The 15,801-nt window shown below is 37.4% G+C and overlaps 1 protein-coding gene across 1 annotated transcript; it reads right to left on the bottom strand.

Moving 5' to 3' along the window:
- Window positions 1-240: 240 nt before the first annotated feature.
- Window positions 241-10,717, bottom strand: mier2 (mesoderm induction early response 1, family member 2). The gene is made up of 13 exons (XM_087785456.1): window positions 10,697-10,717; window positions 8,847-8,995; window positions 6,485-6,598; window positions 5,408-5,516; window positions 4,366-4,445; window positions 4,148-4,217; window positions 3,544-3,671; window positions 3,381-3,462; window positions 2,633-2,724; window positions 2,438-2,568; window positions 2,227-2,360; window positions 871-968; window positions 241-378 (listed from the first exon to the last, which is right to left on the bottom strand). The coding sequence occupies exons 2-12, from the start codon at window positions 8,871-8,873 to the stop codon at window positions 913-915; spliced, it is 1,023 nt and encodes a 340-aa protein (XP_087641582.1). The 5' UTR covers window positions 8,874-8,995; window positions 10,697-10,717; the 3' UTR covers window positions 241-378; window positions 871-912.
- Between the last annotated feature and the right edge of the window lie 5,084 nt (window positions 10,718-15,801).

Genomic DNA, 15,801 nt, shown 5'->3' on the forward strand with positions numbered 1-15,801 from the left:
TGAGTGGGCCGCGATATTGGACAAATGGACGGTACAGCGGACTTCCAAAAGCCTGCAGGCGGGTCGGGAGGTCAACAGATGAGATGTAAGACACAGTGCAGGCTGATCTCCACCTGCAGCAGATGGACGTCTTTGCATGTGTAGCACCTTGGTAGAGCCCCTCGGATGGGCAGTGTCTGTCAAGTCTGTGGAGCTGGAGGAAGTGTCGTGATGGAGGGTTGTAGCAAGACCACCCAGGGCCCCAAGGACATGGTTGGGACTGCAGCTGGACTGGAGCTGATGTTCTGCAACTAATGTGCAGCTTGTCCTCAGGCGGCAAAGAGTGTGTTTTCGATCCCCCACTGCACTGCTCAGATAACCTTGTCAGCATCTTCACACCTGGAAGAACAGGTGAAGAATAGAATCTTCTGTCATTTTAGCTTTTAAAGAAGGGATTTTCAAAGAATCTCCAGCTTCCTCATCAATGTCACCATTAACACTACAGTGTTTAAAGGACTCGAAGATAAAAACACACCCTTAAACAAGGGAAATGTGTTTTTTCATGCACTCAAAGGTGAGCAGATTAAAATGACTTTTCTAAGAACAAAGTCAAATACAATGAGAGAAAGAAGTTAGATTTTAAGGTTTATGTGTGGATTTTAATCCAGAAACTTGGAAGGTAGAAAGCGCACCATTTTGCATTAGCTCTGTTTACAAGCTAGCTGACACTGTTTGGCTGCAGCAAGATACTATTACCCTATTTTAAATTAAAAAACCCGCTGTTTTTGCTCATGTGTCTTAATAATGATATACAACTACTACACAATAGTTAGTTTAGAATAGTATAGTAGAGTTTTCTGTTCTGCAGCAGGCCCACTGTCCCTTCTTTACCTGCAGGCGCTGCCTGCTTTCTGAAGCCTGTCTGCACAGATGTCACGGCTTTAAGAGAAAGCGAGGGGTTCGTCTGCGGCGGGGGCGGCTCTGCTCCTCTGGGATGCCAAATGATGTGAAAAACACAAAAACAAAACATAAAATAATGGGGTGAAAGGAAATGCACAACAACAGACAACACACACAAATGAATCAGAACTTAGGATCATGATCACATGCAGGTGAATAAGAGTTGTCGAATTTAAAATGTTGACCAATCATGATAAAACAAAGAATGAAAAAGAAAACTAAGGCGTACATTCTCTTCCCCTCACTCTCTAAACCCGGCAATGTGGCTCTTTCAGCCCTCTGATGCGGCTCAGAGTTTTTTGAAAAGAAGTATTGGTATAAATGTGGGTATTTCATTTAAATGTTTCATAGCGTTTTTGAGTCACATAACGCTTTCCATAAGAAAAGAGTTAAAAACTAACATTTGTCTGTTCATCTGGACAAACTGCATTCATATTCAGTACAAAACATTGTAATGATAATTATGAATGCTTAAAGTCATTTTCTACTCACCCTCATGTCGACAAAGGGTTGAGATTATCTGTTTAGAGTTATACACAAAAAATGTATGTTCATTTTAATGTAGTGACTGGAGCTCAGTTGTCTTTGTCATCATCTTCATCTTCTTCTTAAAAGACACTTAAAAACTTCAAAATACCTCCATACTCGCCTGTAACTTTCCTCTTGTATTGAAGCCTCGACATGAGAGATTTAGGTTGGTATCATCCACTAACAACAAGCCTAAAATATGGACTTGTCTTATTTTTTGGGGAATAATTCCTCATATTAGGATGTTTTTAAGCGTGTCTTTTTCAACGAAAAATTAAGGTAACACGTAACAGATGGTGAAATCTGAATTTTGGGTGAACCATCTATCTATCTTCTTCCCTGTAGGAAATGGGTTTAAATGGCTCTTTGAGTGGTTAAGGTTTCCTGACCCCTGCTCTAAAGTAAACATAGTTTTGACATTAAACAGATTCATAAAGTCCAATGACCTTAACAGAGACCGATAATTTTGATTTTGTCAATATACTTATGTTTTCCAATCAGAATCATCTATCAGAATCTTGCTACATTACATTAAGAGGTGGAGAATGTTATTGTTTTTCTCTGCCGGCTAACAAGGCTCTGAGGTTCCCCATTGATATGTGTAGGTTTAGGGTTTTTTATATATCTCAATATCACTCAAATAAAGTCCACCAAGACCGTTTTTGAGCTACATTTTTACATTTTAAATTAACCACCCAAACAGTAAATAACTAGTTAAGCCTTTGTCTGGAAGCAGAGGATGCTGTAATTTTTTTTTACCCTTTTTTCCCTGGTCCACACTGGACTGTGGAGGTACTGTAGACACTGGTTTTGGGGAAGCCAAGGAGTTCCGAGTTACTAAATGATGGTTTCCCTCCATTTCTCCAACCTCTTGGTCCTGCTCTCCATCTTCCCTGAATGACAGAAAATGCTTTTTCAACAGTAGCAATACAAAGCAGCAGCTATAGGAAAGGCGAACGCCAGTACTCACAAAGTCCCGGACTGCATTATGTACTTTTTACGAGTCAGCCGTGTTGTTTGTTGCGTGAAGTACTCATGACGCTCTGACTTCTTCCACATGTAGTAATACTCCACACATTCCCCGACAGAGCGTGTTCGTACCTAAGATCACAGTGGTGTCTTCTCTCACGGCAAACACAGAAACATCAAAAACATTAAAACTCACCTTGTTGGCCTGAATGAGATGAAAGTTTTTCCCGTACACCTTATATCCAGTTTCAAAGTTCCTGCACTCTTCTTCACTCCATGCGCAAAGATCTGAAGAACAAAGATTTAATAACATGATCAATTTCGGAGTTGACGGATAAAGGGTTAAAAGACTTTACGGATAGGAGACATTTTTATCACATAATTAATCTCAAATTTAGAATAAAATACACATGATTTATCTCGGCTACCTTTTCTTCTATAGACTGCATCTGCTCACAAACTAATGAGTTGGAAGACTGTGTGTAATCCACAAACACAAAACTATTCACAGATAAGAGCATGATATGCAAGGGTTTCCAGCTACGGCGCCTGAGGTGAGCAATTTTTTTTTTATGTTAACACTGTTAAATAGTTTTTATTAGCTAACCCTTGAGCAGACTCTGGGTCAGGGTGACCCGGTGGCCCGAAAACAAATGTGTTTGAGGTATCCCTTGTGTTGTCTCAGGGTCGAGATAAACGACCGTTACTGCATATTTTGTTCTTGCAGCCAGGGACCTTCAACCACACATTTGTTTTTCAGCCACCAGGTCACCTTGACCCAGAGACCGCACAAGGATTAATCACAGCCTCTTCAATCTTATAGATTAAGATGTTAACTTCTGGAGTCCTAATTACATAAATACAAATAAAAAATCAACAGGAAGGACGCGAGTTGAAAACTAAAGTGCGTATAACAGTAAGTAGAACAATAGGAAGACCCTTACCACTGAATACTTTCACATTAAAGTGCAGTCGTCTCAGAGCTTCTTCTGCATGGAAGTTGCATTTGACAAGTTCATACAAGGCCTGAAACGAGGGGACAGGGGGATGTTAAGACATCTATGCCCAGAACACCCAGAAAAAATTTAATTGCAACTTTTTTCACACCTGTTCATTGTCTTTCACAACATTACCCTCCAGAGCATTTGGTCTCTGTGAAGAAAGAAGGAAGTCCTCCACTTCACACGGAGAAAGAACTCCAGGCTTCCACAGCAGCTGGTCCTCGTTGTTGTATGCTGGACAGAAAGAAAAGCTTTGTAATAATGGTGGCACAATTCTGCAACATTTCTGAATATGACATTTACTAGAGTAACAAAAATAGGGTGAAGTATGTAGAATGTAGACAGAAACAGTTTAAAATAGGAATGATATTTTTCAAGGTAAGAGAACACTGTTCTTGGTGTAAAAGAAAATCACAGGTGAATAGAGATCGAAAATTTGAAAGACAAAGCATATTTTATTAATGCCCATATAACTGCATGAATATCGAGCAATAACATTCCATTTTTAAGACATTTCCTTTGCTACATAGGTTGACACTTTTCTGTGTCAGATTCTTTAAATGAGCGAAAAGTGACAATCGGGGTGCCACAACAGCACTTCTATCCACATCAGAATGGGACAAGTGTGAAGACAGAACCAAAGCAACTTAATTCCATACAGAATCAGGGGCTTCAATGAAGTCTCACTCCTGGTGATTCAGTCAACTTACCTCTCTCAGCGTAGTTGTATGGATTGAGTGGAGGGATCTTTGCTTGGTACATGGAGCCAACCATGATCTCCTGTGTCCACGAAGAGTTAAGTTGGTCAATAAATGAGGATGAATATTTTTGAATTAATGAAAAAAGTATCATTGAAGTTGAATAATTTTTTTTAAAGCCTGAAATAATGGCAAGTGCAAAATGTGCTGAATAGCCATCATAGTTTTACCTTGTGCTCCTCGTTGGAGGGTGTCGAGGCGTCATCAGGCTCCTCGTCTGATGAGCTGACTAACTGATCTTTGTGTCCACCTTGAGGAGAACAGAGTGGATCACAATGTTGCATTGTTTCAAACAACTTTTATAAATGTCAAGAACAGTCAGCAGTTCAAGCTAATAAAAACGACCACTTTCTTAGGCATCATGTGACATATTAGAGATAATGAAAACACATGACTAATATTCTGAATTATGTTGTATTTGTTTTTTCTCAATGCAAATAAGTGAAAAAAACTCCACACAGCAATGTTGTATTGTTATTATTTTAAAAATCTTTGCCAGAGGAGGAACTGATATATGGAGGAAGGCAAGGTTTATCCTGGATAAAAGAGTATTTGTTGTACAAACAATAACCGTCAACAATTAAATTTATCTCAGGGTTATTTGTGGAGAAATCCCATACATGAAGTAGTGGATCACAAACTCAACTTATTTTATAGGCTTGTATAATAATTCAAATGTTATTTAAAATAGCCTTTCAAAAGACTCAATCTCACTTTACAAGAACTGTAAGGAAAACAATAAAACCACATAATAAATAGCCGTAGCAAAAAAAAAAAAAAATCAACCAAATAAAATAGACAGTAATAGTGTGAATGAAGAAGGGGTTTTAAGGGGTTTGAGTTTTTAATTTGGAGTTGCAAAATCGGAGAGAATCATAGAGGTCACGTTTTCTGACTTAAAAGAGCTAGCAGCAACACTTGTTAAGGTGCCTTGTATATACATTCTTCTCAATTGCTCTTGGCCATTGGAGACATGGAAAAGGGTCTGTGTAAACTGTCCTCTATACAATCACGAGTAACATTCACTTTTCAACAGAAGCTCATCTGTTCTGTCGGTACAGATACAGTGAATCACAAAGGTTCACTGCTCTCCTGTCAGATCACCTTTTAAGACAAAACAACCATGTGATGAGTAGTCCAACCTTTTCGTGGTCCAAGTAAATCGTGTTTTTTATAACATTTTAAACATGCCATTAAATCTGTGTGAGTCACCTTCAAGTTGGTCAAGCAGGTCTGAGCTTTTCGAGGACACTAAACTGCTGAGATCTTCTGATGACTCCTCCTCACCATCCCCAGGAAATATATTTCCTTTGATCTGATCCTGATAAAAGGAAAAAGGCAAAAAAATAAAAATAAAAACTCAACCTCATCCGTCAACTACAGTACTTGGATTTATATGTTAAATGGGGTTATTTTCCTCTAATAGATTGTCATTCTTCATTCAATTTCTACCACTGATTCTCTTATAAGGGTGCAGGGGCCTGGATCTGGATATTCAAGCTACTTCAGGCGGGAGATGAGATACACCCTGAAAAGGTTCCCAGCTATTCGCAAGGCACACAGAGACCGACACAAAATAACTACCAGACAATATAGAGTTCCTAGTCGAACTACGTATATTAATAGATACAACAGCTATTTATTAAAAAAGAAGAAGGAGGGCCAGATTTTAAGAAGGATATCCAGTCTGTTGGCCATTTAACCACTCTACAATTTGTTGTGTGCAAGTAATTTAAATTAAATAAATAAGTAAATAAGTAATTTATATTTGTAAACATTTTTAAGCAAACAGATGAAAAAAACTATATTATATTATATCATTAACACATAAATATTGAATGCATTAATTAAAATGAAGCAACTTGGCTTGCCATGAATTGCACACATAGTGTTGTAAAGTAAAACTACACTTCTATCAGCGTTTTGATAACTTATTCATTATTTACGAGCAAATGGGCTGGAAGCCATTCCAAATTTGTTTGATGGAATGAATCTGGCCTGCTTACCATAATATGATTGAATGATACTAACTAACAAAGATTTTCAGTCTTTACATCAATTTGAGGAGCTATTTATGAGCTAGGTGTTGACAATGATGGTTCATTTTGATCTGCATTAAATAATGTTTTTTTTTAACCATACAGAGCTATTGAGATCAATTTGTTTATATAAAATTGACTTTTGATTCACTGTAAATTAATTTCCCAAATATTACATACCTTCATTTTAACTGAGGATATCAATACCAAAAAAATCTTGAAACACATCCATAGACCGGAACATTCTCACCTTGTCCACAGTCATATTTGGAAGTCTGGCGGCCATGTGACACGTCGTCTTCTCTATATTGGAAACCTTGTAGCTGTAAAGAGCCAAAAGCTCCTCAAACGGAAACGCACCTGCCTGCAAAGACACATGTTAAACGTTTAAATCTAAAAGATTATATCAATTAAGATCTTTCTGTCAACTGATTTCAAAACGTTAGGGATACATATTAATTTGTGGTACATTTTATCTCAGACAGATAGCAACTAGCACTTTTATTAACTAGATAAGCTAGAAAGATAAGTTTTCTGACGACTCGGCCATTGTGGGCTGCGTGTCTGGGGGGGGTGAGCTGGAGTACAGGTCAGTCATCAAGGACTTTGTTGACTGGTGTGAGAGCAACTACCTTTGCTTAAACACCGGGAAGACAAGGGAGATGGTGATTGACTTCAGGAAAAAGTCCCCACCACATCAACCGGTGAGCATCCAGGGCTCGGACATTGAGCTGGTGGACAGCTTCAAATACCTGGGTGTTCACCTCAACAATAAACTGAACTGGTCCACACACATCAACGCCGTGTACAAGAAGGGCCGAAGTCGCCTCCACCTCCTGGGGAGACTGAGGTCCTTCGGAGTGTGCAGACCACTTTTAAGGACCTTTTATGACTCTGTGGTAGCCTCTGCTATCCACTACGCTGTGGTCTGCTGGGGAGCAGGCAGCACGGACCGGGACAGGAAGAGACTGAACAGGCTGGTCACGAGGGCCGGCTCTGTCCTGGGCCGCTCGCTGGACTCGGTGGAGGAGGTGGGAGAGAGGAGGACACTCTCCAGACTCTCCTCCATCAGGGACAACGCTCTCCACCCACTGCACCTGACCGTGGAGGAGCTGGCCAGCTCCTTCAGTGGCAGGCTCAGGCACCCCCAGTGTAGGACGGAGCGTTATAGAAGGTCCTTCATCCCAACTGGTGTCAGGATATTTAACTCTCTACTTTAAATATCCTGATGCTAATCCGTTTTTATTTTATTTTTTTTTCCGTTTTTATTTCTATTTTATTTTATTTTTTATTCGATTTTATTTTGTTAATAGTGTCAATTTCTAATTTTGTAAATAATTTGTATATTTTTAAGATCGTTTTTATTTTATTTTGTATTATCTCTTGTACTATTTCTTTCTCCTTGCACTTTATTTTCTTCCAACTGCGCTGTTGTGAAAGTGTGTTTCCCCTCTGGGGATGAATAAAGCCTTTCTATCTATCTATCTAAACTTTTTTATTGTATAAATTGAAGCTCAAAATTGAAAACACATCCCAATAAAGACAACGGTAAATCAATTGTTGGTTGGTTATTCTTTCAGCATTTTCTTTAGAGATGTCACAAAAGACTGTATAAGACAAACTTAGCATTTGGTACATTACACGTTTGTTACTGACTTTTCTGAGGTAATCTGTTGTTGCGGCCATCTTCAAAATACTATCTTACAGTTAAGACAGGCTAGACAGAGTTCAGGTGGGCTCAATTAATATTTGGTGACTTTAGTTGAAGCTACAGCAGATAATAGAACTTGTCAGTCAAGTCAATAGGTTATTATTATTATTTAAATACTGGAGAAATTATGAACAAAAACAAAAAGGGAAATTTTTACAAATAGTGAAATGAGAGTTCATTATTTTGCACTTTACTTTTTAAAACTAGACATTGCACCTTGGTGAAAGTCTTCCTCCACCACCTTAACCCGTCCTATTCATCCTCCTTAGTCAACTGTATTCCCATCTTGTCATCAATTTCTTTATTTTTTTACCCGATATCCTCGTCCTTCTTCTCCTTTCCACGTGTCTAAATCAGACATGCCTAACTTCATCTCCAAACTTTTCTCTGCATCTTTCGGTTGTATTCATCACAAGTGTGTCCTTTCTAGTCACCCCAATGGAAACATAAGCACCCGATTGTTTCCTGTGAGAGCTTGTCTCCCATAGATCAGCTAGCATTGAAACTAAAGATCGGCAGGGCATAGTAAACTTTGATTTGTTATACTACAATGCTACATACAATTCACATATTCACAGATCAATATTCTAATTTTGCTCAGTTCAAGTTTAAGGGTTTAAGGGTTTAAAAATCCTGTCCTAGTATGACCAGGAAACATAAAAATGTCTCATAGATTTAAAAAAAGTTACATCATAAGACAAAGCAATTACTTTGAAATTTTAAAAGCTTTTATCTCGTACAATGCCTCATTCTTTCAGTGAAAGCATATCCACACTACACTTTAAACATCAGAATCACACTTGATCCGTCATGTATTCATCATACTGGTTACCAAACACCACCTAATCCAGATCAACAACCCCACCCCGACAACAACCATGGCACAGAAACTTGTACGTACACTTCTTGATTGTGCAGCCATTTTCATGTGGTTTGGAGATTTCCCCTCCAACTCTTGTCAGGTTTTTTTCTGGAGATGATCACCATTATTGCTTCACCTCAGGAACAAGCCCATGATCTTTACTAGCAGGTCCAGAGGCTCTGACCAACCTGCACACAGAAAGGTTGAAATATTATGGCATTACATAAAACTGAAAATGTCATAACTAATTCATTCACTTACATTTCCAGTCCAAATTACTCTATTACCCGTGTTATGGTGTTGTTGAGTTAGAAATAACTACCTTAACTATCCCAAAATAATGAAAACTTGTTGTCAACACAGATAGCAATCAAATAACCCATTATTAAAACAAATCTGATATGCATCCAAAAATATAGCCAATCATTTTGACTTCAGTATTATGTCTGTCCTGAGTTATTGTCAATTTGCATTCAAAATATGTCTATTACTGTATGCAGCATATTCTAAATAGCTGTATTTCATAATTTCAACTGTATAGTGTCTTAAGATAACTTTGTTATGATAAGACACTTTTAATAAAATTGAATTGAATTGAATTTTGTAGTGTTGATTATTAATGCACGTGTTGTGGTAAGAATATATTTATTATATGTATTTTTATAAATCTATCTATTTATACTATTTTGTTTTAATATGTCATATTAGGCTAAAACAACAACATTCAATTGCAGCAATCAAACCACCTATTGAAAAACACAACTTTCCACCAACATACATTCTTGCATTGGGACTAACCTGGGGAGGAAAATAAAACATTTACAGGAGATAAATGCTTTTATATTAAACATTGTACTCTTGGTTCATGGTACTCTTCTATGAGCAACCATCTTCTAGATCTATGGGTAGATGTTTGTATATAAAGAGGTAAAGGCTAGAGCCCTAAACAAATGATTTATTTTCCAAACCATTAAATTGACCACATCAGACTCAATTCTGACATGCTATCAAACTGAATAAAGTTTAAAAATATAACCACATTTTTTAAGTTAATATTTATAAAAAGTTATATCAAACACCATAGTCACATTTTACAACATACAGTAAATGAATATACTTTTTTTTTTAGGAAGAAGTAACAACAAATAAAGCTACAATGGAATTCATTGTTTATTTTTGTTGTACAGCTATAGGTGAGACAACACTAGTTCTAGTATTTATAAACATACGTTAGAGAAATAATTCAATGTATTTCGATAAACAACTGACAAGATAGTTCGACATGTTCTGTGGTGGCTTGTGATCGCCACATGAAGCTTACTTTTCACGTATGGCAGAAAAAGCTCGGATAGCCTCAAACCCAACTAGGAGTAGTTATATAAAAGGTGAGCAGTGTCAAAGGTCCATTTCGAGTGGGTGAGCAGAACCAGTACTGAGTGACCAGCGGAGCTTTCCTGTGACTTGGTGCTGAACGTCTTTCTCCCGAGTGGGGCGAGAAGGAAATAGTTCCTACAAACTGCGAGAGTTAAGTCGTGACAATCGTGTCATCACGCACAACTTTTTCCACTCGCCCCACTCCTGGAAACACCTAAACACAGCGTGCTCTCCCACTCTTTCGTTTACTATCGGTTTGTTCGCTCCAAGCATGATCCGAGCGGCTGGAATGGCTCTGTTACGCCGAGCACGTAGTGAGGCGACCCGTCGGAGAGCTTCTCCATTTCTCCCCCCGCTTCTGCTCTACACGCCCGCTCTGGATCACTTTTGTCGGCGAGTCGGTGGCAGCGAACACGCGGACGGTCACGGGACCCATCCGGCGTGGAAATAGTCAAGAAAAGGGTGTAGTTTGTGAATCATCCGGGCCATAACACAGCTCGTTTTCGCCCACTTACCTCCGCCGCCATTCCGCTCCTGCGCAGGCGGACTGATGCCCGGATGTTGTCGGTCTCTCCTCTGCTCCACTCCGTCTGCAGACTCTTTTGCATCGACTTATAAAGTTTTTACTTTTTATCATCAAAATTATATATAGACGAAAGAATAATTAGAACAACTTTCAATGGTTTTATAGAAGTATATTTTGTTCTTATTCATCGTCTTTTAACCTTATGGTTTGATGAGATGACAATGTTTGATTAAGATAAAGTAAATAAATAAATTGGTAAATATCAAATAAGTATAAGAATAAAATGCGCTTCCTTGGGGTAAAATGTACCAAAACTTTCATGCAGCTTTGAAATACTTAAATCATAATGTGTTAGTTAAAAATATTTTGGATTCAACACTGTAGAAGCAGAACCAGAAGTGTTTCTTTATGGTGGACTCAAGACTTGCATTAGGGAGGGGACAAAACCTGTTCCAACAGATAAAAGCTTCAATGTATGGTTAAAGCTTCTGTCGGCAAACTGGGCCTTGCAGGACTGTTTATGTTGATCATTGTTCCTGTTGACTCTATAGAGATCTGACAGTGCACTTCATTGTTCCATCCAAGCTAAGATAGTGTCATTAAAGTTAGCTAAAATGTGTTTACATGAATGCAATGTGTTTGAAAACTTAACGTAGAATAAAGTCAACCTTTAAATGGTCATATCATTTAAAGAATGTTGATAAAGAGTAGAACTAGCATTGTGCTAAATGGTTTTTAACAACAATTGGCTAATTTACTACTACAATTTGTATTCATCTATAACAGCTGTTATAATAGAAAATAGAAGCTCACTAAAGACAGAAACACAAAAAGACAAACACAACACAAGAATACAATATGAGATATAAACACAGTTATAACTCAAAGACTACTAAAACGAGTGTGTACTGTACTTAATACATTAACTGGGACATTGAAAATAAATAATTTACTCTGTAAAATATTTGTTTTAATTTTGTAAAGTTCATTTCTCCAATGACAAAGCTAGGGGCAAAAACATTGGAAGTTCCTCTCTACAATTGAGGTGTGTGACCATTTTTGACAAATTGTTTGAACATACACATTGAAGCCTTCTGTCCATTATAAAAATGTGATACATATATTCAAAGACCTTATTTTTTCTCAAGGCGTTTCATATCATACATAATTAGGTGGAAGAATTTATGTACAGTACATTTTATGAACAGACTCAGAATGATAATGTGAAGCTAACACATCTAATTGTTGATGGGATAGAATAATATCAGTAATGCTCTTTGTAGCAAGCCTGAATCACATGCAGAATAAAATGTACGACTTGCATTATATTCCTATTAAAAAGTGAAACCTCAGATTGGAAGAATCAACGTGAATCCCCGATGGTCGTCTCAGATCATCTCACCCTGGATAATACAATCAACCACAACAACGTCTTGGTTCTCTGAATTTAATTGTGTTTAGTTCTTCTTAATGGAACTTTTCAAAGTTCTTTATGTCACTCCTCTATGTTATAGTCACATCTAATCAATGAAAGGAAATAGTCTTTTTATTAAACAAACTATTATTAAAACCGGTAAGACTTAAATGTTGCTACATCTGGACTGTTGTTTTATCATTTGAAAAATGCAATATTACAACACTTGTCAATAGGTTACACTTGGTTCATTGTAAGCATTAAACATTTCTCTTCTTACAAATTGTTCTTGCAGAAGCCTTAAATGACTTATCAACTATGTTGATGCAAAGATTCCTGACATGGGCCTGACCACAAAGAAAACATATTGAACTTTTTCTTTTTATGTGAATATTCATGAATTCTTTCATTTTAAACATTTTGCACAGAATTGAACCTCTCAAAAATAGCTCTATATGTGATTTCTTCTTAAGGGCTGAGGTATTTTAGTGATCATGAGTGAGGCTGGTCTGATCCCACCAATGGGGGAGTGTTAGATTTCCAGTCACACCCACAGATAGAACAAGTGACAAACAGGAAGTAGCTCAGTGGCACATGAAGAGTGAAGAGAAACACGTTGAAAACAGTAGGACTACGAGCCTACATGACTATAAAGAGGAACCACAGCATTCAATCATGTCAACACACCAAGGACATGGTTGTGACGGAGCTCAAATGAAATATTTGGCCACTGTAATAACCCACACATCAGTGGCAGTCTTTCTATTTAATGGCTACAAAATGTGCTTTATTTTTCTAATTCCTGTAAAGCTATCTCCCCCACATATTATTCTTGCCGTTTGTATTATGCCTTGAGTGAGGAGCTTCAGTTTTGAACCACCCACTCACTCACAAGAGGAAGTCCATTTGAGACAAAATGCATTCTCTTTTTTCAAAACATTCAATATTTTCCTGTCATGTTAATGTCTTAATGTTTAGTAAGAAATGATAGGTTTGTTATTAAATTGGAAATTCACAGAGGTTAAATGCAACTGTTGAAAAAATACAAAGAGTTAATCGACCAGCTATGATATCCAGAGTACCATTCAGTTCAACAGTTGTTCTTATTTTGAGATAAATCTAATTCATTTTGGTAAAAAATTAATTAAATTAAACATATAGACAATTTTTTTTAACAAAGTCATTGAAACATGTAATATATTATTCAGTAAACCTTAATTAACTGTTTTGATCTTGTAAAATACCTATCGTTTTGATTTATTTTGAGAGCTCAAAAAATGGGCCACAGACAAAAGGTACAGGTTCATTGTATGAGCCACATAACATATGGAAACTGATGTGATTGAACAAGAGTATTATGAGATTTTAACTTATATATTAACAACTTATGTTATCTCATTACTTCCTGCTTAATACAGCTAAAATACACTTCAAATAACGAGCTGAATGAATGTTTATATATTGTCTATGAGAGACAGAATACAATGCATAAACAATTAATACTGTATACATATATGCAGAGTCAAGACCACAGAATGTTACCCGATGTTTTATCGCTGTGTCATGATAAACAACCTCCCTGGCTCCCTGAAATACATACAGTATGCAGTGGTGGAGCTTGTTCACCTTGACCCTGAGATAACGCAAGGGTTAACAAATCTTCACTTTTAACTATTTTTAGGGACGATTTTTGGAAGACAGAGCATTAAGAATTAGACACCTAAGATATTCATTCAAAATTCTCCGTTTAAACGCGTTATACTATATGTTTGTTTTCAAGTACATTATCATAATGGAGCCATCATTTATTATTATTACTTTTTGTTAGTCAGTTATCCCCTTGTGTTATCTCAGGGTCAAGGTGAACAAGCTCCACCACTGCATATGTATTTCAGGGAGCCAGGGAGGTTGTTTATCATGACACAGAGATAAAACATCGGGTAACATTCTGTGGTCTTGACTCTGCATATATGTATACAGTATAGTAAGGCCCGAAAAACAAATGTGTTTGTGGTATTCCTTGTGTTGTCTCTGGTTCAAGGTGAAAGACCTCCACCACTGCCGATGTATTTCTAGTCACCTTGAATCTGAGATGACACAAGGGTTAAGCTAAACTCATCATCCTGTTACACATAACACAGACAGAGTTTGCTTTTAGTTAACATGATCAAACTTCATATGCTCTCTGGGTGCCATGAAGAAAAGCAGGTATTAGGAATAGATCAGACGATTAAACGCCAAACAGTGTGTGTCTAAAAGCACTTGAATCTACGCAGAAAATGATAACCACACTGTCACTAAAATTCCACAAGAGGGGGTAACAGCTCTGCGGACAGAAAGTGCCTTGACACTCCCTGCTCCACACAGCCACACTACAGATCCAGAGAAGTAGCAAATGACCTCTCAGTGCTGTCATTTAAAAGCTCAAAGGTTTGGTTCGACTTAGTGGGGATATAGAGTTGGGCAGGTTATTTTTTGCGTCAGTTTTTTTTTCGTGTGGGTACAAATAAGTTTGCATCCATTTCTCATTTTTTTCTTTCAATTTTTCATGTATATACGGCAATTCATACATACACATATCATTTGAACAAGAACAGTGACTGAGCTTTGAGTACTTTTAGCAGATATTTGCTCAGACATTCCAGTCGGAGTTATTGTCAACAATTAATCCTGGTATTTCTCGATTTTCCCACTGACCCTCTAAACAGGATGTTTGCTTCTCAGAGCAGCAGCAGACTGACACAAAGCTGATGATCTGATAAGGTGGGTATGGACAGTCCAGATCCCCCAACGCTGTGACAGATTAACTGGGATTTAGTGGTTCCATTTGAATTCCGTTCTAAACCAACTCACAGAGAGGGACACAGGAGGTGGTGCAGCCATAACCCTGATCACCCGGGTACATTTTTGTCTGTTGGGCCGACCCGAGCTTGCAGTGGAAAAAAAGAACATCCGTTTCATCGTAGGTATTGCCGAAGAAAGCAAGCATTCAGACTCAAGATTTGGTCTTAAAAAGCATTCTTTTTAAAGCAAACAAATTTGAGAAATGTAAACATTTGATTTTTAAAAAATAGAAAAAATGAAAAGATGATTGTTCTAAGCTTACAAATATATTTTCTTATACATGCCTGTGATATTATTCATGGTTCTCTTCCTCTTGGCCCCTGTTATGCCTAATGTACCATAGGTCTTGTTTAGGGAATGGCTGACGAATCCCCGGCGACCCCCCTTCACTATCATGCATCTTGTCATACTTCTAACTTATTTGAAGCAAACTTTTGATTTGTGAACCGGAAACAAGTATATAAGGGATCAATTATCATGTATAAGATATAGTATATAAATTCATTTTCTGAATATTAGCTGGAGTCATTTGCAGAATGTTTTTTAAGAGCTGTAAAGGTAAATTAAAAAAAAAAAAAAATCCTCTCTGAAAGTTCACCTGAGCTGTGTTTTCTGCACAGGTCATGGGAATACTAAAAAGCAGAAGTGGCTACAGATGATTTAAAGACCTTTCCAGCAACCATTTCCTCTTGTGTGAACAGGACTCTAACTAACACTTAAGGAACACAACTCTACATTTTAACTCACCTCCTCCCATTTAATTATTCATCAAACCGCATACATTTTATTCGATAAAACAACTTGAAACATTATGATCTGTGTTTCCTGGACTGGTA

This window comes from Callionymus lyra, chromosome 2, assembly GCF_982586985.1.
Source record: "Callionymus lyra chromosome 2, fCalLyr1.hap1.1, whole genome shotgun sequence".
NCBI classification, from domain to species: Eukaryota; Metazoa; Chordata; class Actinopteri; order Syngnathiformes; family Callionymidae; genus Callionymus; species Callionymus lyra.

Bases quoted from the DNA above. Each gene is read 5' to 3' on its own strand.
- mier2 (XM_087785456.1), bottom strand. From the start codon at position 8,873: ATGAAAATGGCTGCACAATCAAGAAGT. The intron at 5,517-6,484 runs GTGAGAATGTTC...TCCTTTTATCAG, and splicing joins CAAATATGACTGTGGACAAG to GATCAGATCAAAGGAAATAT. The intron at 969-2,226 runs GTAAAAAAAAAT...TTGGCATCCCAG, and splicing joins TGTGGACCAGGGAAAAAAGG to AGGAGCAGAGCCGCCCCCGC.